General features: G+C 41.6%; 5 protein-coding genes across 5 annotated transcripts; 1 reads left to right on the top strand and 4 right to left on the bottom strand.

Moving 5' to 3' along the window:
• Window positions 1-7,590: 7,590 nt before the first annotated feature.
• Window positions 7,591-8,885, bottom strand: P884DRAFT_212739 (uncharacterized protein; the record flags this gene model as incomplete). The annotated part of the gene is made up of 3 exons (XM_069439166.1): window positions 7,591-7,829; window positions 7,900-8,320; window positions 8,418-8,885. 3 exons carry the CDS (start codon window positions 8,883-8,885, stop codon window positions 7,591-7,593), a joined length of 1,128 nt encoding a protein of 375 aa, XP_069293376.1.
• A 1,014-nt stretch (window positions 8,886-9,899) lies between these two features.
• Window positions 9,900-11,036, top strand: P884DRAFT_212802 (uncharacterized protein; the record flags this gene model as incomplete). The annotated part of the gene is made up of 3 exons (XM_069439173.1): window positions 9,900-10,244; window positions 10,321-10,659; window positions 10,716-11,036. 3 exons carry the CDS (start codon window positions 9,900-9,902, stop codon window positions 11,034-11,036), a joined length of 1,005 nt encoding a protein of 334 aa, XP_069293375.1.
• Window positions 11,037-11,076: 40 nt separating this feature from the next.
• On the bottom strand, window positions 11,077-11,286 carry P884DRAFT_212750 (WD40-repeat-containing domain protein; the record flags this gene model as incomplete). Its single annotated transcript, XM_069439167.1, has 1 exon — window positions 11,077-11,286. A coding segment is annotated over one exon (210 nt), but the record flags the coding sequence as incomplete, so codon positions are not given.
• A 1,312-nt stretch (window positions 11,287-12,598) lies between these two features.
• Window positions 12,599-12,826, bottom strand: P884DRAFT_212790 (uncharacterized protein; the record flags this gene model as incomplete). The annotated part of the gene is made up of 1 exon (XM_069439170.1): window positions 12,599-12,826. A coding segment is annotated over one exon (228 nt), but the record flags the coding sequence as incomplete, so codon positions are not given.
• A 494-nt stretch (window positions 12,827-13,320) lies between these two features.
• P884DRAFT_102758 (uncharacterized protein) lies at window positions 13,321-14,819 on the bottom strand. Its single transcript, XM_069437033.1, has 2 exons — window positions 14,386-14,819; window positions 13,321-14,324 (listed from the first exon to the last, which is right to left on the bottom strand). The coding sequence occupies exons 1-2, from the start codon at window positions 14,693-14,695 to the stop codon at window positions 13,516-13,518; spliced, it is 1,119 nt and encodes a 372-aa protein (XP_069293372.1). The 5' UTR covers window positions 14,696-14,819; the 3' UTR covers window positions 13,321-13,515.
• Between the last annotated feature and the right edge of the window lie 7,140 nt (window positions 14,820-21,959).

Below are 21,959 nucleotides of genomic sequence, written 5' to 3'. Positions count from 1 at the left end.
ATGCTACCTTTATCGCCTATATCCTAGGTACTCTATTACCTGCTTCCTATACCTACTCCTATACCTCTATATACCCTGTACCTATACCGATCGACTTCGGCCGTTCCTACACCTGCTGCTCTTCCTCGCCTACCAAGTATATAGCATGCCTAGTCTACGACCGCGAAGACCTTACCCTTAATACTATAATTATCGTTTTAGAAGGGGAGGATAAGGAGGAGGAGGTCGTAGAGTAAGTACGTTATACGCTAGTTAGTATATTTGTTTTTGTTTTTGTAATTAGACTATCTCTATAGATATATCTATAATATAACTATAATGTACCTGCCGCTTATTTGCCTTAGGTTTGCCTACCTATACGAAAATTTTAAATCGTTTGCTTTTGTACTCTTCCCTACCTCCTATTTATAACTAGTCTATTATTATAATATATATCTCCTTACTCTTACTCGAACGTATCGAGTGCCTTAGTATTTTCTAGATTTTCTAATGGTTCCTAAGTTAGGGTGTTATATCCCTTCTATTTTACTAGTACGTTACGTCGATTTCCCCTTTCCCTGGTATTCCTAGCTATAAGGATCGCTTCTACTTTATATTCTTCCTATAGTAGTCCCTCTTAGGAAAGTTCTAATACTAGGTCTAGTTAGAAATCTAATCTATATTACAAAGGTAGTAGGTTAGACATAGTATACTTAATAAGATTATTATAAAAGGTAGGGTAGAGGCTATAAGGAATATTTAGAGTCATCGTTAATAGCGTTAGTACCGCGATTACTTTATACTTAGTATTAACCTAATTAAGTTTATAGCTAAGGTAGTTAGTCTTAATATTATATAAGGATAGCTATACTTTATCCCTTACCTTAAATCTCTTAGCTAGGTATCAAGAATAATTAGCGTTTTCTTACTAATATTACTATACGTATATAATAGCGGCCTAAGTCTATTCTATACCTTCTCTTAGGTAACGTAAGAAATTGGTAGCTCTTCCTTATAAGGTTAAGGCAAGAGCGTCTAGTAGGTTAGCGAACTATATTAGACTTATATTATAACTATAAAGGAGATAGCTTATACTTATCCTAGTTACTATCAAGTTATAGTTATTAATTATAAGCTAGTATATAGGTAGATATTTAGGCTAGTTATATTAAGCAAAGGAAACTATAGTCTATAGGATAGTCTATACTTCCTAATTTATATATTCTATACCTTTATCTATCTATAGCTAATAGGCTATTAATAGTAGTTATTTAATTCTAATAGTCTTATAAAGAGTAGTCTAAAACTAACTAAGCTAATCTAAACCGCGATTAGTAATAATTCATATTAGGAATCTATAAAACTGCTACTATATATCCTAGAACTAGAGTATATATACCTTAGCTCTTATTAAGGATATAGCTTTAAGTTAGATATATTTTAATAGCTAGTTAGTAATTACTATAAGGTATTAGGGTAAATTCTTATCTTATATAGGGAGATTAACTATAAAATCGATAGAAATCTGTTTCTAGAAGCGGTCGGTAATAGGTAAGGGCTAGAGGAGTCCTTATTATAGTTAACGTAAAACCTTAGCCCTTCGATATATATAATAGTTCCTTGTAAATCTCTTCGTATCTAGGGATATAAAGTCCTAATAGTAGTCCCATTAGAGCATTTTAAATAACCTATTCCTCCCTAGGTAGCCTAATATAGGGAAGTTATAGATATATTAAAGAATGGTAGTTATAAATGGCTTCTATATAGGAAGCTAAAGTCTACTCTAGAACTAAAGGGTACCTTATATATTAAAGGAATAATCTATAATCTAGGTCTATATTACGTTCGCCTCCTTTGGAAATTTCTAGGCCCTGTCTCGGACGGCTTAGAACTAATATATATAATATTTGTCCTTGATAACTCCCTTATCCTATAAGGCTATAAGCTATCTGTCTATAAAAATAGTATTCCCCTTTAGTAGATAGGATGCTTTAGGTAACGTCAAGGTACCTATTATATCTATCTAGATAGTAGAGAGGAGTTATACTATATACTATATATCTTTAGAGCGATCTTGTTTATAGTAAGATAAGGTATCTAGATAGGAAGCTTATAATTCCGGTTGGTAACGAAGTTTTAAGTTAAAGAGGGAGAGTATTTTGGCCTATTAAGCTTACTATTTACTAATTAAACAAGGCTAGGAGAAGTATTTAAGGTTTTTATAGTTAGTTAGGATCTAAAAGGGGGTGGTAATACTATAAAGCTTAGCTAACTAGGCCTTTAGGTATAAGATAATTATAAGCAGTTCCTTATTATAGATTATATAGTTCTACTTAACTAGGGATAGTTTTATAGAATAGTAGGCTATAGGATATAGGACCTTATCTTTTCCCTATTAGGATAAGTATCCTCCTAACGCTATCCTAGAGTAATCTACCTTAAGTACTATCTCCTATTTAGAATCCTATTATATTAAGATAGATTCTAATATAAAAGCTATCTTAAGGGCTTTAAAGGCCTTTTATTCCTTAGTCCCCTACTAGAATAGGGTATTCTTATAAGTTAACCGTACTAAGGCTATAGTTAACTTAGAGAAGTTAGGAATAAAGTCTTAATAGAAGTTTACAAACCTTAAGAAACTTTATACTCCCTAAACCTTCTATAGTACCTCCTATTTATAGGTAGTACCTAGCTTCTTAAGGTTAGGGCAGATCTAGGCCCTTACCTCTATAATATAGCCTAGGTATTTAACTTCTTTTATAGTAAATACGTATTTCTTAAGATCTAATATAAGTCTTACTTTCTATAACCTTTAAAGTATATCTCTTACCTATCTTATATAATCTTTCTTACTACCTAAAGTATAGATTAAGATATTATTAAGATATATTATTATAAAGTCTTTAAATATTAGGCTAAGAGTATTATTAATATATCGTTAGAAGGCTATAGGTATACCTATAAGTCTAAAAGGATAGATAAGCTACTTAAAGAGGCCAAACTAGGTCTAAGAAGCAATTAATTACTTATAGCCCTTTATAATCTAGATATAATAGAAGGCTACTTAGACGTCTAACTTTGTAAACTACTTAGCTCTAGCTAGGGAGTAAAGCGTCTCCTTAATAAGTAGAAGGGGGTACTAATCTTACTTTATAATCTTATTTAACGCCTAATAGTTAATATAGAACCTCTATCCTCTATCTACTTTCTTTATTAAGAGGATAGGGGTAATAGCCAAGGAGGAGCTAGCTTAGATCTATCCTTTATCTAGCAAGCTAATAACTTATTTTCGGACTTTTAATAAGTAATCTTATAGTATATTATAGAGAGGCCTCTATAGGAGCTTAGGAATCTTTTTATCTAGGCCTTCCTTTAATTTAATGTAATAATTAGTTATATTATAGTATAGAGGAAGTCTATTAGCTTTCTCTTTATTAAAGAGGTTAGTAAAGTTATAAAGTTTATCTAATAAGGTAACCTCTAACTCTATATTAAGCCCTAGTTAGGTGTCCCTATTTCCTATACTTCCTCTATTAAATTAGTATCTTAGTTCTAGGATAGCTATTATTTCCTAGATACTAGTAACTAGAAAGGTATTAGAAGTCTTCTTTTTTTATACCCTTTAAACTATACTTATAAAGACTATACCTATAATTTAAGAGATTCTTATCTATCTTAGTTATAAAGAGATCTTATAAATAAGTAATCCTAGTTATATTCTGATTTTAAGAACGCCTATATATATATCTAGTATAACTTCCTAGTATTTTATCTATAGGAGGCTAAGTATAATATTATATATAAGTCCTAGGACTATATAGAATGTAGCCTAGCTCTCCTAGCTATTAATATCTATTATAATATAGGCTATCTAAGTAATCTTCTAATCTAGTTATAGCCTAATTATGATATTAAGGGTATATATAGTAAGTAAACTAATCTATTTAATTCCAAACTTCTAGTATATTCTCTTATTAATAATATTATAGCTAGAATGTCTACTATTTACTTAAGCATTTATAAAGCTAGTAAAGTTAAAGAAGATTAGAATAAGAAAAGGAGGTCTATCTATTCTTTTACTAATCTCTATAAACTCGTCTTCTAGGTAGTTATAGTCTTCTAGCCCCCTTATAAGACTTTGCTTAGGGGCTACTCTTTTCCTTACTCCCTATCTTCTTTATTAGATAGGTCGTTATCTTCCTTCTATTCTTTAGCCTCTAAGGTATTAATGTCGGTTCTCGATTAGTTCTACTATACTAGCTTTAAAGTAAGGGCAAAGTTATATTTAATAATATAGTAACCCTTCTACCTATACTAGATATATACTCCAGCTATCTATTAGGCTAAATATACTTCCTAGCTAACCTATTTTACTTATAAGGCATTACCCTTACATTTTCCTATTTTATCCTTATTAAGTCCCTTCCTTTAAGGGTTAATATAGGATAAGTTAATTCTAGTTATTAGTATATTTTCTTCTATATCTTTCTCTCTCTATAGTTTAGGTATTACCTATTACCTTTATATTTATTAATATTTATCACTAAGCTAAAGAGCCTTAAGATCTATAGTAATCTTATAATATTTCTTAATTACTATTATATAATTATCCTAAGGGATTCCTTATCTAACTACTATATATTTAAATTTTAGAAAGAGGTATTATCATAATTTAATTAGGTATATCTTATTATTCTAAAGGAGACTATCTACCTTTAATAGCTTAGCTTTAAACCAAATAATAAAGGTAATAAACAGGTTATTATCTTTCTATTATAAGAATTCTAGTTCTAATAAGGCTATTATCTTCTTATAGGGGTTAGAGAAGATACTCTCGAGATATTAAAGGAACTAAGTTAGGTCATACCTAACTTTTAGGCTTATAGATTTATAGTAGGCTATAACTTAGGTCTATACCTAGTATATAAGGTTTCTCTAAATAAAGATCTATTAGTTATAATTAGAGCCGATAAAATCTCTATTAGCTATAAGGATATATTCTATTATACTCTTCTATACTATAAAGAGTTCCTTTTTACTGTTAAAAGGTTATCTAGTTAGAAGACGCTTCTATTATAGCTATTAAGCTTTAAAGGGCACCCTAGCTAACTTAGGGGTTAGGATAGGTTAGGTTTAGAATACCTAAAAGGTATTAATTATAGTATTCTACTATTCTATTACTACTTAAAGGGAGTAGATAAGCTCTTATAATTCTACTAAGCTTAAAGGCCTATATACTTTTAAATCTACTATAACTATATTATTAATAACTCCTTTAAGGAATTACTACTAGTAAAAGGTAGTTAAAATGTAATATATTAGCCTTATAATATCTATAGATAAGTATATAATGTTTTATTTAACTACTTTAAAGAAGGAAAAGAGGAAGAATATAAGAGTTATATAGAGGAGTACTTTTTAACTAATATATATATATATAACCTAGGTAAGGCCTGGTTAGGCTCTAAGTCGGGCCCTAACCGGGCCTTGGCTATATGTCTACCGGACGAGTTATAAACGAGTAACGAACGCTCTATAGACCTATAGGGTATAGGTAAGTAAGGCGGGGTAGGTCTATTCTAGTGCCTGGTAAAACCTAGGCATTGTCTAGCCCGGGTATAGCCTAGGCCTATAATAGTATGGTGGTTATAACCTTGGATGGCTGTAGTAAGGTAAAGCTAGCTTAGCCTAGTAACCGCGAATAGGCGACAGTAATCTAGGGCGTTAATGCACTTGGCTAGGCCATCCCTCCGTTTATTATCTTGGCTATATAGTACTACCTTACTAACTAGTATACCGAGTGTAACCTCCTGGCTGACTAGCGTATCATAACTACTGATAATGGCTAGACTACTAATGCTATGGGCCTAGATTGGATCAAGTACTTCGACTACTATATAGCGCCCCGGGCAAAGGGCAAGTGCCAGTTATTGATCCTCGATGGCCACGAGAGCCACCACTCGACCGAGTTCGAGCTCTACTACTAGCAAAATAACATTATCACGCTCTATATACCTCCGTACTCTTCTTATAAACTCCAGCCACTCGATATCAGCTGCTTTGGGCCGCTGAAGAAGGCGTATAGTCGCCAGGTCGAGGACTTGATGCGGATATATATCACCCACGTGAGCAAGCTCGAGTTTCTCTGTGCCTTCCGCGAGGCATTCTTTGCCTCGATGACAGGGAAGAATATCCAAGGTGGCTTTGCAGGGTCTGGCCTAGTGCCCTATGATCCAGAGAGGGTGCTTTCTAAGCTGGATATACGGCTTCGTACGCCAATACCTCTGAACTCGCGGGCCGGCACACCACAACCTTGGGTCTTCCAGACACCACACAACCCTCGAGAAGCGACCTCGCAGTCAACGCTCATCAAGACTCGCATTGCCAACCATCAAAATAGCTCCCCGACGTCAATGTTGGCTGCTTTGGACCAGCTTGCCAAGAGTATAACGGCTGTGATGCACCAGGTGGCTCTCCTTCGTGCAGAGAACGCTTCGCTCCGCAAGGCCAACGAGGCACTAAGCAAGCGCCGGAGAGCAAAAAGAACACGCGTACAGCTTGGAGGATCGCTTGCAGTACAAGATGCAAAGGATCAACTTGACTAGAAAGCCGTGGTGGGGGAGGTGGCGCAGGAAAAGGAGCAGGATAGTGGTGGTGCAAAAGGGGGGGGGTCGTACGAAGGTTCGGTGCTGTGGTGTGTGTGGCAAGCCTGGCCATAATGCCTGTACGTGCTAGGAGGTTGCAGAAGGGTCTGATTTAGCTGTTTCTGATGTAATTGTAGTTGGTTCCTAATGTTGTTACGTTGTAATCGAGGATAGTTCTTGTAGAGTGGTGGAGACTGTACGACTCGCTTATATATACGACTCGCTTATAAGATACGTTAGCTTGTATTCTTACCGGCTCAATTCCCCTCCTAGAATTCACTCTGTTTTCTATATCTCCCTATTGAAGAGAGCAGCCGACGACTCTCTACTATCGTAGGTCTAAGATAATACGCAGCCCCTAGCCATCATTGCTGAGGATACTAGAGAATAAGAATAGCTCGTTGAAGAGATCCTTAATATAAAGAGGAGAGAGAGAGGCTGCTAAGTACTAATCAAGTAGACAAAATAAATATAACTAACATAGAAACCACTTAGCGCCTTCCTAGACACAGATTACGATTAACAACCGGGGAGAGGAGGGGGGTATTGTAACGGGCTGAGCCCAAGGTTGGCCTCGGCAACCCTCGGCTGAGCTCCTGACGCTACTCCTGACTCGTTACCTCTGACGACGGCGCCAGGTCCACTACGCGACCTACGGCCCCATCGGGACATACGAAGATTGTGACGCTGGAATGTTTCTCTCTCTCTTCTCTTCTCTCCTCAAGATTAGCGTACTCGTAAAGTCGTCACCAGCTAGTTGCAATATACTGCCTGGGACCGTTACAGTTATAGATGTTTGCACATCGTCTAGTAGTCTCTAATGGCTGTAACGAACAAGGAATCATTCTATTCTGACGCATAATTTTGTGAACATTGGACAGAGCGGTACGACACCAAAATGCAATCTATCCTCCTTATATATTCACGCCTAACTCATAGCATTTTACCTAAACGGGTACCTCCCCACTTACGCAGCGACCACCGACGGCCGGATCGGTGCAGACACCCGCACGTTATGCGCTGCCATCCGGTTGATGGGGTCGAGGATCGCGGAGGAGATTCGGCCCTGGGAGTCTTCCTCCGGCGCAACGTTGATGGGAATGCCCGCTGGAAGGTTCTCGAGCCTCACCCTCGCCATCGGCTTTCCCAGCAGCTCCGCCCTCTGTTCAACTGAGTTTGTCGCGGGCCTGGCAGGTCCCTCGAACCCTGCTCGGAAGCACAACATAGTTGATTAGCGAGTATATTATCCAGAGGTGCAAGGGCTGCGGAAACTCACTAAAACTCAGTATGTCCTGAATATAGCGGCGGGATAGCTCCCTGCCCATCTGTCCCTGGGCCGTTTCCCTGACCAGATAAAGCTTGCCGAGCTGCCGCCATCCCAACGGATTGGCTTGGTCCTCGACGTTCTCGAGCTTGCCGCCACCAAGGAATCTCGATTCCCAGTACCAGCCCGACTCTCCGCGATTGCCGGAAGCCGTGCCGGGAAATGAAATGTGTGGGGGCGTGCCAGCGTTCGCAGGGCCGAGGAGATAGCGCACCCATTTGTGCACTATCTCGTGTGCAACTGTGATACCCATCAAGAACGAGCCGACCTCAAAGTTCTTCATGGCGTTTTCGTAGCGTGCCACGCTTACCGGGTCTTGTCTGCCTCTGAGGTCGTGGGCGATGACGGCTACGTGTCGAAGATTTTCAATGACCTATGGTACAGTAATAGTCATTGCTGGTTAGAAGTCGGGGCATCAACTTGACGGTTGATCGGAGCCGTCGCCTCGTTGAGACAAATTCCAGGCTTACCATTCTGTTGAACTTGATGCGGCCGTGGGTTTTGGGTCGATAGTCCCGAAAATTGTTGCCCCAAAGGGCGCCCTGGCCCTTCCCTTCGCCCTGAAATCGCATTGCGTGTGTCAAGTACACGTTGTAGAAGTCTCCACGGACGGTTCTCAGGAAGTAGCGGAGATAGTTTGGGATATTGTTGACATTGTCTGAGTAGAGACATGGGAGGTTTCGCTGGCGATTGTAGTTGACGGCATTTTGCCCTATCTCGACCAGAATTTGCTCACCTCTCGGTGATTCGAGCATACTCATACCAAGATGAAGAACAGCTTTCAGCGTCTTGAAGTCAAGGTTGTTCGGATCCAGATTGACGTAGCCGGGCGATGGGGAGAAAGGGTTGACAATGACTCCAGTAGGGTCGGTAAGAATGCGTAAATGCCCAATGGTGCCGTTGAAGGGTGATGAAGCGGAAGAGGTGTGGCCCGACATTGTGATATTTGCCCAAAGAGAAAAGCTTTAGGTGAGAGAGAAGGGAGAGCAGGAGCGTAGTAAGAGGAGACAGAGAGCGCGCGCGCACGCGCGCGAGAGAGAGAGAGGGAGAGAGAGAGGGAGAGAGAGAGAGAGAGAGAGAGAATACTTGAAGACAGGGGGAGACTTCTAAGTGTTGTTCGCTTTTAGCAGGAAGGGGATCGTAGAAGTAAACGGAGACCAGCGCTGGTTCTTAACACAGCTTCACAAAGCAGGCAAGCTTTATCCTTTAAAGGTTGAATTCCCGGACCAAAATACTTCATGAATGAATTGTGATTGTCTCAGGGCCACAACCGCTACGGCCTATCCAGCGGCAAGCGCTTGTTTCAAGTGACCGGCATGCACGGCCGACGTGCCCGGCTCCTACCTAGTTGAGATGGTTGGAGGTGGGCTTTTTTCGAGGCCCTATTCTGAGGGTTTCAGCCCCTTCTTTTCCTTCACGTCCTATCCAGAACCAAGGGTTAAAAATAGATCACGCAGTCCGGACCCTTTGACTCCTTGAGTGACCGGGTCGGGGCTAATAAGACTCGGTCACACACCTAGTCAAATCACACCCCCATCGTATCCCTTGGGGGGGTGGCGTTGTCCCGTTGTTGGCCCGACTTCGAGTGGGTAAAACAAGCCGCGGCTGAACCTGAAATAACTAGGTTTCATGGCAGCAGGCTGGTTGGTAGTGCGTCGTTGGCTTTAGTGTGCCTTGTTGGCTCAGGCCGACCCCGTCAACGGCCGGCAGCCAATCAGAAACGGCTAATTGGCAGGTCGACTTGGGGGCTGAATCATTATAAACTACCGATTCCCCTGCTCCAAAATCATCTTGCCTGATTTCCCTCCTTCATTTCACCCACCCATCAGGTCTGTCACCACTGCTTATGCTCCATCTATCAAGAACTCTACAGCACACGCCTTGTTCCCCTGCGGCAATTAAATCAGGCTTGCTGCTTACCTCCTCGCGCTTTGAGGCGCTTATCGATTGCCATGGCCCAGCCTACCGACTGGAAAGCGGGGGAGATTGCGCGTCTGGCTGCCGAATCTCGGGCTGTCATCAAGTCGCCCGTATCTGGCCTTCCGCAGCGTCACCGCGACGTCTTTGAGCGGGCTTTGCGCCGTGTTCTCTCTACAGAACTGGCCCAGGTGACATACGCGCAAATCATCGATGGGTTCCCCCTCGTCGAAGTAGCTGGGGATATGGCAGGATGGGGCATCGACCGCGAACATCCCGTCTTTCGCGACAACCACGATAAGCTCTGTCCCGGGGCATGGGAGAGGATGGCCGAGTTCCACTCTTCGTTCAGCATTGACGTCTTGAGCATGGATGAAAAAGTACGTGGGAAAAGCCAATCGTGCGCGGTGTCGTCCGAGCGAGGACAGTTTGTTGACTGTTTTGCCTCTTGCCCAGCTCTTGCATTCCTATGTCACAGCAGCTATTGGCTCCCTTGCCTTCAAAATGAGACTGCTCGAGATGGTTGCAGTCGCAGTGCACCAGTTGGCCGTTATGCTCCACAAGTTGGGGGATTTGGGAGTGCATGACGAGTGGAAGACTTGGAAGCCCCCCAACCGTTATATCGGGCCAGACTACTGCCCTGACCCGGAGCCCTTTGCGACCCTCTTCTTCCATTTCGACTTCACAGGGCACGAACATTACCCTGAAGGTATAGCCGACATGGTTGGATACTGGGCCGAGAACCGGATCCTAGGAGGGGTCGTGCTTTTCGACCGAGGGGAGTCTAGCACTAACGTGGGTCCTGTATATGCCATTTGAAATCGATCTCGAAAAGCTAACAAAGCTCATAGTCACAAGAGGTTTATTTCCATTCCTGCCGTCACAACGTGACGACCCGCATATACGCTCTCACAAGTGAGCAGAAAGGAAGGCTTTGGGCTTTCCTGCTGTCGGATGGTTCGGATGGTGAAACCAACGTTTTGCCGATTCTCGGCGACTCGAAGAACAGAGTCCGTGTCGACACAGAATTCGCCATCCCCGTGTTTCACATCTATAGGGACAAGTGGGAACGAAAAGTCTTGAATGACTGGGAAACGAGGTTAGCTCGTCGAGATTATTTAGACCTGGTAGATGTCCCAGAGGCTGAGGACCGTGAGAGCTCGGAGCCTTAGTAGTTGCGGCTTTCGATGATGGCAGTTTGGCCAATGTTCCTCAGCCGCAGGATTTTGGCGATAAGGCTAATGCGTTGACCGGACTGTGATCCCCCTCGAGCGTCTGGCGGTGTGTGCCGGTCGCCGCATCCCAGAGCCGTACCGTCCCGTCGTCTGAGGCCGACGCTATCGTCTTCCCGTCCGGCGAGAACGTCAAACCGAAGACCGCATCGCGATACCCCTTGAGCGTCTGGCGGTGCGTGCCGGTCGCTGTAAGTAAACGACCAAGAGTCCGCCGCCCCGTCCTGCCTCACACGTCCCCAGCCAAGCCCAACCCAGGCACGGTCCACTCGTCCGACCAGCCGTCCTGTCGTCCCCTCCACATCAACCGCAGGCTCTCGAGAGCGCTTGACTCCTCAGGGGTCAGCCCCCGAGCCAACTGGTCCCCTCTCCCCCGCAGGAGGTCGGACCACCGAAGGGGCGCAACGCCTAGCCGCTCCGCTGCCGCCCCCACCATGGCCATATACCGCTCGCCAGAGCATGCGTTACACCGCTCTAGGTGCTATCCACCTTCGGTTATTGTGAGAGGAATATACGGAAGTAACCGCGGTCGGCTTCGTCGTATGGGATGTGAAGGGCTCTCAGCATATGCCGGCAGTCCTCAGCGGGAAAGTAAGGTTCGTAGCGGCAGACCGGACATCTTAACACCTCCTATGGATTATGGTAACAAGATTCAACGACTCTCGGATAGCAGTTGTTACATACCAGGTGCCCGTATACAAAGAGCCTGGCGCCACAACTGTTGGAGAGGTCGCCGTCGTCGGTAAAGTCAGGGCATGGGAGACAGGAGATGACAAGCTGGTCGTGGCAAATCGGGCATACTACGACCGGCGCTGGCTCTCGCGGCGCCATGATGTTATTGGACGTTGCCTAGTCCCGGACGTCTTTCCAGAGGTTGGTCTTCGGCTGGTCGTCGGCATCTTGGTTGTCGACCCCCTCGATACTATCACTGTAGTTCATCGTTACTGTCGAATATGGTTGATCAAGAAGAGTCGGTAGCAGCTCAGGCGGCTTATCGAGAGAAAAAAAGAGTCAAGAAAAAATGGTTATAGGAACATTAGGAATATGTGCCCGCAGGGCTTTGTGGAACAAAGCGGATTTGGATGCTATCATGGCCAAGAATGGCGATAATATTAGTGCCGAAGAGGCAGGCAATCTGTAATGACGGCAAATCGTCAATTTAGTAAGGACGGCATAAAGCACTTGCTTTCCAAAGAAACATCATCTGCTCGAACCTCCGTCTGTTGTGCGATCATCTGAACCTCCGTCTGTTGTGCGATCATCTTTGACTGTGAAGTGCACCCCATTCTTTCGCTCTGCAACTCGGCAACCGTTTGGGCTGCGTTCTTTGGCAGGACCATTCTCAGCTATCTTCTCAACTCTTCTTCCACGGCGATCAAATCATCTCTAACGACGATCCCGCATGTGATGGGAGATCCATGTGGCATTTCAAAGGCAAGTCGTGCGTTCAGAGGGAAGAATAAAACATTGGATCATAGGTCATCACCAAGTCGAGGGAAACCTCAGACAATATTTACACTAATCGGGCCATGAAGGCGCTCATACCTGTCAAGCGCCTCTATCTCGGCCACGTTCTCGTAAGGCTCCCATGTCTCCTCGCCGCCTTTCCACTTCACAAGCAGTTCCAGGCGGCTATCATCCAGCTCCCTGTCGCTACAAATCTCCTCTACCTCCCACTCTTCCTCCTCGCCAAAGCCATCAACCTCTGCCGAGGGCTCCCGAGAGAGATCACACACGTGCTGAGTCCCTATTCGTGAGGGATCCGCGGCCTTCAGTTTGGTGTGGTACCTCACCTCAATGGCCCCGGCGGTACGCCCTAGGAACTGCTTGGCGATCGCGGGCCAAGACAGGCCTTGGTCCTTCAGCTGACAGATCTTCGTATCGTCCTCTGGCGTGTATCTTGTCCTCCGCGAAGTTGAAGTCGAATCTGAATCGGCTGATGGATTCTGGTTTCTCGTGGCCGGTATACTCCTCTATCTCGCCGGGCGGTGCTTCTGGGCGGAGAGAATGGCGCTTCGATTCTCCGTAATCTCGTGCCCTCTTCCATGATTTGCACACGGGTCCCAGATGAACTGCACCATGAAAGTAGGCGGCGAACCGGCCACTGTAACGCGCTTGAGGACCGCGTTCCCAAGGGGCCATTCCTCGAATGTCGCGGCAGCGTCTCCGTCCGTCTCAGGGCCCCTTTCCAGGGTGGGTTCTCGTGACGACGTCGGGCAGGTAGTGCCGGGCTTACCCTGGCGCATCGGGCGCTGGGACGACCCGCGAGCCTCTCTCGATGAAGAGTTGCCGCGATCCGGACGAGTCCGCCGCTGAGAGGCCGTTCCGCCGGCTGCAACGATGATAGTGCTCACCCTACGGCGCTTGCGGCGCGGTGGCCGGACAACATCATCCTTCTCGTCGTGCTCAGCGTCGCTGCCTACCGTAGGATAATAGTCCTCCCTATCATCGGTATCGCGATATCGACGACGACGGAGAAAACGCTGAACGTGAGCCCGAGGTTGGCTGGCGGATGGCTGTATGGATGACTGGGCAAACGGCTCGGCATCGGCCAGCTCACGGTCGTTGTTCCCATCGTGGGACAACCTCGGTAAGTCAGCCATGGTCTCCTGTGCTTGCGACGGCACCACGGCCTGGCCCTCTTTATCCTGCTCTTCTCTGTCGCCCGACACCAAAGGATCACGTTGTTCTGGGTCGCTCGTCTGACTGCTGCCGTCATAGTGATCATGGAGCTGAGAGAGGCGGCAGCGATCCGACCTCTGCCGAGTTTCAGCCCCACGATTGGATCCGGCGCTGTATGGACTCTGGGACCGGGGGCGTGGCTCGGCATCAGCCAGCTCGAGATCGTTGCTGCTCTTATCGTCCTGAGTTTGCGGCGCCACGACGGGACCATCCTCATCCTGCTCTCCTCTGCCGTCTGGAACCGGCGAATGATAGCGTTCTGGGTCACTCGTCTGGTCGTTGTCTTCGCGACGATCGTTGGGCGGAGAAGGGTAGTAGCTATCGGACTACCGCTGTGATTCAGTCCCGAGGCTGGAGGCGGCGCTGCGTGGACTCTGCGCGGTGTCGGAAGAGCCGCCAGGCATAGTGTCCGCCTTCTCTCTAAGCTGTTTGGCGAGCCAATTCTTGCGGAAGACTTTGGTGGAGAGGTAGGGGTGGAGACATGTTCGACGATGCGCCAAGCAAGAGGAGGCCTCCCGGTGCGTCTGCATTGGACGTAGGCGATACCTACGGCATTTTCGCGACTGGTCAGATTCGGTATCTATTGCGAATCGCACAGGGAACTAACCAGGCAGACGCGCAAGGTCGGCCGCACGGGCGAACGGAGGCGACTTGGCTGGGTAGAGGAGAGGGAGGACGACTTCTGTGTCGCGAGCGAGAGCGAGCGAGATCGCAACCGCTCTAGGCAAAATGAGACTCGGCCAAAAGCTGTAGCCGATAAAGAGCGCGAATCTGAGAAATCTCCATCGGCGAGCGACGAGGAAAGCAGAGCTCGGCGATAGGGGTGCCGGAGAAGCACCGGCGGCGGGCGACGCGACGCGCGGTTCGAGCAATGCCACAAAAAAGGGAGGGCAGGGGGGAGAGCCGGGAGAGCCCATGCGGCGTGGCGGAATGAGTCTCGCAGTGCATTGACGAGGGGAAGAGAAGGAGGGGAGGGGACGGAGGAGCGAGCCCTGACCGGTATTTATCAAGAACAGTCGACCTCGCGGTTGAGCGTCCGGTACCTGGAGCCTCGGGACGAGGAACAAGGTGGGTTTGCCAAGAAGCTTTCGTATTTTGGATAAAGCGGTGGGCCCGGTGGGGACCGGCTGAGGAATCAGAAAACGGCATGCCCGACCCCGAGACACGTATTAACTAACGTCAATCATACCCATGTCGGCCACATACCAAATTCAGCCACCAAATCTCCACCAATTTTAGCTCCTAAACGTACACTACCAAGCTGTCAACATCGCAAGCCAGTTTACCACAAATTCCTCTTTTCTTACAATATTCGAAGTCTACTCTATCTTTTTAACAATAGCTAACTCAAATCTTGATCAGGAAGGCCGTATCTAAGCCACAATCCAAGCGCTCAAACGGAAAGATATCCCTAGTATTTAATAAGCTACTATCCTCTTTAGAATACCCCGATTAATATTTATAGACCGTCTTTCTAGTCAGTATAAGAGTATTCGAGCTTCTAGAGAGCTAAAATAATGCCTATTAAATGTAGAAGAAGCTTTCCTTATTTAAACTATCTATTAACTTAATATCTAAGGCTAACTAATATCTATCTTAGCTATTAAGAATCTAGTTAATTAACTCTTCTTTATAAAGAAGGATATAAAACCTCTTAGAAAGTACTAATATTTTAACTTCTTTATATACTATCTAGAGGTTTAAATATAATACTCTTATATATTAGATTAGTTTTAGAAAGATACCTTTAATTATTAGACTCTAGAGTAATAGTTTAAACTATTTTAGATTATCTAGCTTATTATAATATACTAGCCTTATAACAACTACAGATAAACATACAATGTTTTATTTAACTACCTTAAGGGAAGAAAGAGGAGAAAGTAAGTATAGGTGCCAAAAGGGGTTCCGTTTCCTAATATAGGGGGTATATATATACTCCGGTTAGGGCCCGGTTAGGTGTCAGGTTAGAGCCTAACCGGGTCCTAAGCACGTACCCTATAAACGCCCTATAAACGTATATAGGTCCGGTCCGAAACCGGGTATAACTCGTTATCGATTAGCCTAGGTAGAGCCTAGGCCTGTAATATACCCCCCCTCTTTTCCTAGTCAGATGCTTAGGTAGGTCTACCTAGTATCACTATAGTGATAGGTCCTACGCGTGCCGGCGGTCTATATATACGGTCTGGCTTTGTTTAGGTCCTATATAGGTCTTAGTCTTTATTTTGATATTATATAGGTCCTGGTCATTATTCGAGTCTAAAGTAGGGCCTAGTCTTTGTTTAGGTCCTATATACTCCCTCCTAGACCTACCCTCTAAACGCTTATAAATTCTTTCTCTCTCTCCCTCCTCCTCTTACTTCTTCTTTCTTATAACCTATATACTCCCCCCCTACCTCTGCCTACCTATATACTATTCTACTGCCTATACCTATATTATACCCCTAAAAAATTTTTTTTTTTTTTCATTTAGAATGTCGACTACCGTTAGCTTACTTGGTAGTAGTAGTAATAGCTATTATCCTAGTAGTAATAAGAATAAAGATTATAGTATAAGTCTTCCCTCTATTTTCCTAACTATAGTCGTGGTATATATATCCTAGGTCCCTATTAACTACTTACTTTTAGTATAAGAACTAGAACATTTCCCTTAATAGGTTTGCTATTAAGGGCGACTCCTCTAATAAGGAGTTTAAACTCCTACCCAAGAAGATATAATATTATCTTAATTATATTTACTATATTCTAAGCGGTAATAATATTATATATATCCTTAGTTATAGTATATCCTATATAATATACTATTCTACCTATGATCTTTACATTTAGGACCTATAATTATAAGTAAATAATCTATATTTATATATAGGTATCCATAAGATTATATACTATTATAATAAGGGTATAGCCTTAAAGACTTCTTCCTAGCTAAAGACTATAAACTATAGTATATATAAGGTAGTCCTTATACCTATATTTACTACCTTAGTATATTCCTTTACTATAATTATAGAGGCTATATAGGCTAACTATTCCCCTACCTAACTTGCCTTCTCCTCTGCCTAGGCTATTAACTCCTATTACTATAGTAATAACTATACTATAGTTACGCTCCCCTATACCCCCTCCTATTATAGCTATACCCTCTCTGCTACCTCCGACCCTACCCTTACCCTATAAGCTATTAGGTAGCTTATATACCATACTATAGTATAAAATGATAATATACTATACTAGATATAGTATATAAATAGGAATATATCGACTTTAGTTAATACTAACGCTACCTTTATTACCTATATCTTAGGTATACCTTTACCTATATCCTAGGCCTACTATACTACTACTATACGCCCTATACCTGTCCCTATTAACTTTAACTATACCTATGCCCGATGTTCTAGCTCCCTAACTAAGCGTATACCACGCCTGGTCTATGACCGTAAGGAGCCTACCCTTACGGCTCCTAAAGATATAGTAAAGGAGGAGGAGGAGATTAAGTATTTAGGGGAGGATAAGGAGTAAGTATATAGCGAGTTATTATTATATATGTTTGTTTTATAGTTAGCTTGGTTAGTATATTTATAATATAGTCGCTACCTATCTGCCCTAGGTTTGCCTATATATATAGAAATTTTAGATCATTTGCTTATATATTCCTCTACGCTTTCTCCTTATAACTAGCCTATCGTTTAGGTAGATATCTCCTTATTCCTATTCGAAAGCGTCAAGTGCTTTAGTATTCTCTAAGTTTTCTAGTGGTTCCTAAGTTAGGGTGTTATATCCCTTCTACTTTACTAGTATATTATAGCGGTTCCCTCTCCCCCTCGCGTTCCTAGTTATAAGGATCGCTTCTACCTTATATTCTTCTTCTAGTAGTCTATCCTATAAGAGTACTAATACTAGGCTAGGGTAGGTATCTAATATATATTATAATAGGAGTAGGTTAGATATAATATACTTAACTAGGTTAATATAAAAGGTAGGGTATAGGCCCTAAGGAATATTTAAAGTGATAGTTAGTAGTATTAGTACTATTACTACCTTATATTTAGTATTAACCTAGTTAAGTTTCTAGCTTAGGTAGTTAGTTTTAATATTATATAAGGATAACTATACTTTATCCCCTACCTTAAACCTTTTAGCTAGATATCAAGATCGATTAACATTCTCTTACTAGCGCTACTATACGTATATAATAGTAGCCTAGGTCTACTCTATACCTTCTTTTAGGTAGTATAGGAAGTTAATAGCCCTTCCCTATAGGGTCGAAGCAGGAGTATCTAGGAGGTTAGTAAACTAGATAAGACTTATATTATAGCTATAGAGGAGGTAACTTATACTCGTTCTAGTTACTATTAGGTTATAGTTATTAATTATAAGCTAGTATACTAGAAGATGTTTAGGCTAGTTATATTAAGCAAAGGAAACGACAATCTATAGGATAGTCTATACCTCCTAGTTTATATATTCTATACCTCTGTCTATTTAGGGGTAATAGGCTATTAATAGTAACTATTCGATCCCGATAATCTTATAGAGAGAAGTCTAGAATTAGCTAAGCTAGTCCGAGCTGTAGTTGGTAATAATCTATATTAGAAACCTATAAAACCGCTATTATATATCCCGGAACTAGAGCGTATATACTTTAGCCCCTATCGAAGATATAGCCTCGAGTTAGATATATTTCGATAGCTAATCAGTGATTACTATAAGGTAACGGGGTAAGTTCTTCTCTTACGCTAGGAAGTCGACTATAAAGTTGATAGAAATCTATTTCTAGAAGTAGTCGGTAATAGGTAGGGGTTAGAGGAGTCCTTATTATAGTTACTATAATACCTTAGCCCTTTAGTATATATAATAGTTCCTTGTAAACCACTTTGTATCGGAGGATATAAGATCCTAATAATAGTCTCATTAGAGCATCTTAAATAACCTATTCCTCCCTAGGTAACCTAATATAAGGGAGTTATAAACTCATTAGAGGATAGTAATAATAAGGGGTTCCTATATAGGGAACTAAAGTCTCCCCTAAAACTAAAGAGTACCTTATATACTTAGAGAATAGTCTATAATCTAGGTTTATATTATATTTACCTCTTCAGGGAACTTCTAGGCCTTATCTTAGATAGCCTAAAGTTAGTATATATAGTATTTATCCTTAAGAACTCCCTTATCCTAGAGGGATATAAGCAAGCTATCTATAAAAATGTTATTCCCCTTAGGTAGGTAAGATGTTTCTAATAACTCTAAGGTAGTAGAGGTATCTAATTAGATAGTAGGAAGAAGTTATATAGTATGCTATATATCTTTGGGGAAGTCTTATTTATAATAGGACAAGGCGTTAGGATAAGACGCCTATAATCTAGGACGGTATCGGAGCTTAAAGTTAAAGTAAGAGAGTATCTTAGCCTATTAAGCTTATCGTTCGCTAATTAGATAGAGCTAGGTAAAATATTCGAGGTTCTTATAGTTAGTTAGGATTTAGAAAGGGGCTATAATACTATAAAGCTCTACTAACTAAGCCTTTAAGTAGAAGATAATTATAAGTAATTCCTTATTATAGATTATATAATTCCTTTCGGCTAGGGTTAACTTTATAGAATAATAGGCTATAGGATATAGAACCCTATCTTCTCCCTATTAAGAAAGGTATCTACTAAGGGCTATCCTAGAATAGTCTACCTTAAGAACTATCTCCCTCTCGGGGTCCTATTATACTAGGATTAGCTCTAAGATAAAGGCTATCTTAAGGGCTTCAAAGGCCTCTTACTCCTCCTTTCCCTACCAAAACGGGGTGTTCTTATAGGTTAATCGTATTAAGGGCGCGGTTATCTCGGAGAAGTTAGGGATAAAGTTACGGTGGAAGTTAGCAAACCCTAAGAAACTCTATACTCCTTGAACTTTCTATAGTACCTCCTAATCATAGATAGTAACAAGCTTCTTAGGGTTAGGATAGACTTAGGCACTAGCCTTAATAATATAGCTAAGGTATTTGACTTCTTTTATAGCAAATATATACTTAAAGTTAAGAGCCAACCTTACTACTTATAGTCTCTAGAGAACTTCCCTAACTTATTTTATATAGTCCTTTCTACTACTTACTATATATATTAAGATATTATTAAGGTATACTATTATAAAGTCTCTAAGTGTTAGGCTAAAGGTATTATTAATATATTATTAGAAAGTTATAGGTATACCTACTAATCTAAAGGGGTAGACTAGCCACTCGAAGAGTCTAAACTAGGTTTAAAATACTATTAAATGCTTATCTCCCTCTACGATCTAGATACGGTAGAAGGCTACCCTAATATCGAGCTTTATAAACTACCGAGCCCTAGCTAAGGAGCGAAGAGTCTCCTTAATTAATAGAAGTAGGTATTAATCCTACTTTATAATCTTATTTAAGGCCTAGTAATCTATATAGAATCTCTATCCCCTGTCTACCTTCTTTACTAAAAGGATGGGAGTAGCAGCCGAAGAGGAACTCGCCTAAATCTATCCCTTATCTAACAGATTAATGACCTATTTCCGGACCTTTAATAGGTAATCTTATGGCATATTATAGAGGGGTCCCTAAGGGAGTTTAGGAATCTTATTATTAGGACCCTCTTTTAACTTGATATAGTGGTCGGTAGCGCTATAGTAAGGAGGTAAACTACTAGCCTTCTCCTTATTAAAGAGGTTAGTAAAGTTATAAAGCTCCTCTAATAGAGTTACCTCTAGTTTTAAGTAGCTACTCCCCTTTTCTCTTATACCCCTATTAAGTTTATACCTTGATTCTAAGATAGTTATTATTTCCTAGATACTTATAATTAGGAAGGTATCAGAAGTCTTCCTTTTCTATACTCTCTAAACTAAGCCTATAAAAACTATACCTATAATTTAGGAGATTCTTATCTTTTTAGTCTATAGGGAGACTTCCTGAACAAATAGTCCTAACTACGCCCTGATCTCTAGGATACCGGTACTTACGTCCAGTTTAACCTTCTAATATTCTATCTATAGAAGGCCTAATATAACGTCCTATATTAATTTAGAGACTATATAGAATATAGCCTAACTCTTTTATCTATTAATATCTATTATAATATAGACTATTTAAGTGATTTTCTAATTAGGATATACCCCTATTATAATACTAAGGGTATAAAGGGTTAATAAACTAATTTGCTTAAGTCTAAGCTTCTAATATATCCTTTTATTAATAATACTATAGCTAGAATATCTACTATCTACTTAAGCATTTATAAAGCTAATAGAGTTAAGGAAGACTAGAATAAAAAAAGGGGGTTTATCTATTCTTCTATTAATCTCTATAAACTTACTTTCCTAGTAGTTATAGTCTTCTAGCCCCTTTACGAGACTTTGCTTAGGGGCTATTCTTTTCCCTATTCCTTATCTTCCTTATTAGACTAGTTACTATCCTCTCTTTCTTCTTTAGCCTCTAGAGAATAGATATTAACCCTTAGCTAGTCCTACTATACTAGTCTTCTAATAGAGGTATATTTATATTTAGTAATAAAGTAGCCCTTCTATCTATACTAGATATATACTCTAGCTACCTATTATACTATATATACCTCCTAACTAACCTATTTTGCCTATAGGATATCTCCTTTATATCCCCTTGGTTAGTCCTTATTAGGACCCTTCTTCTATAGGTTGGTTTATACTAAGTTAATACCTATTATTAGCATATCCCTATTGATATCCTTCTCTCTCTATAGCTTAGACGTTGCCTATCGTCTTTATATCTACTAGTATCTATTGCCTAGGCAGAGAGCCTTAAGGTCTATTATAATTTTATAATATCTCTCTATTATTATTATATAATTATCTTAGAGAATTCCTTATCTAATAGCTATATATTTAAGTCTTAGAGAGAGATATTACTATAGTTTAATTAGGTATATCTTATCGTTCTAAAGAAGACTACCTACCTTCGAGAGTTTCACCTCGAACCAAATAATAAAGGTAGAGAATGGCTTATTATCTCTCTATCATAGGAACTCAAGCTCTAATAGGGTAACTATCTTCTTATAGGGGTCAGAAAAGACGCTCTTAAGGTATTAAAGGAACTAGGCTAGGTTATATCTAGTCTTTAGGCCTATAGATTTATAGTATACTACGACTTAGGTCTAGACCTATTATATTAAGTTTCCCTAAATAAAAACC

Source organism: Thermothelomyces heterothallicus, assembly GCF_042370625.1.
Source record: "Thermothelomyces heterothallicus CBS 202.75 unplaced genomic scaffold P884_scaffold_44, whole genome shotgun sequence".
Taxonomy (NCBI): Eukaryota; Fungi; Ascomycota; class Sordariomycetes; order Sordariales; family Chaetomiaceae; genus Thermothelomyces; species Thermothelomyces heterothallicus.
Note: the sequence above shows the minus strand (reverse complement) of the source record. Positions and strands in the feature narration are given on the sequence as shown.

Bases quoted from the DNA above. Each gene is read 5' to 3' on its own strand.
- P884DRAFT_102758 (XM_069437033.1), bottom strand. From the start codon at position 14,695: ATGGGCTCTCCCGGCTCTCCCCCCTGCCCTCCCTTTTTTGTGGCATTG. The intron at 14,325-14,385 runs GTTAGTTCCCTG...AAAATGCCGTAG, and splicing joins CGACCTTGCGCGTCTGCCTG to GTATCGCCTACGTCCAATGC.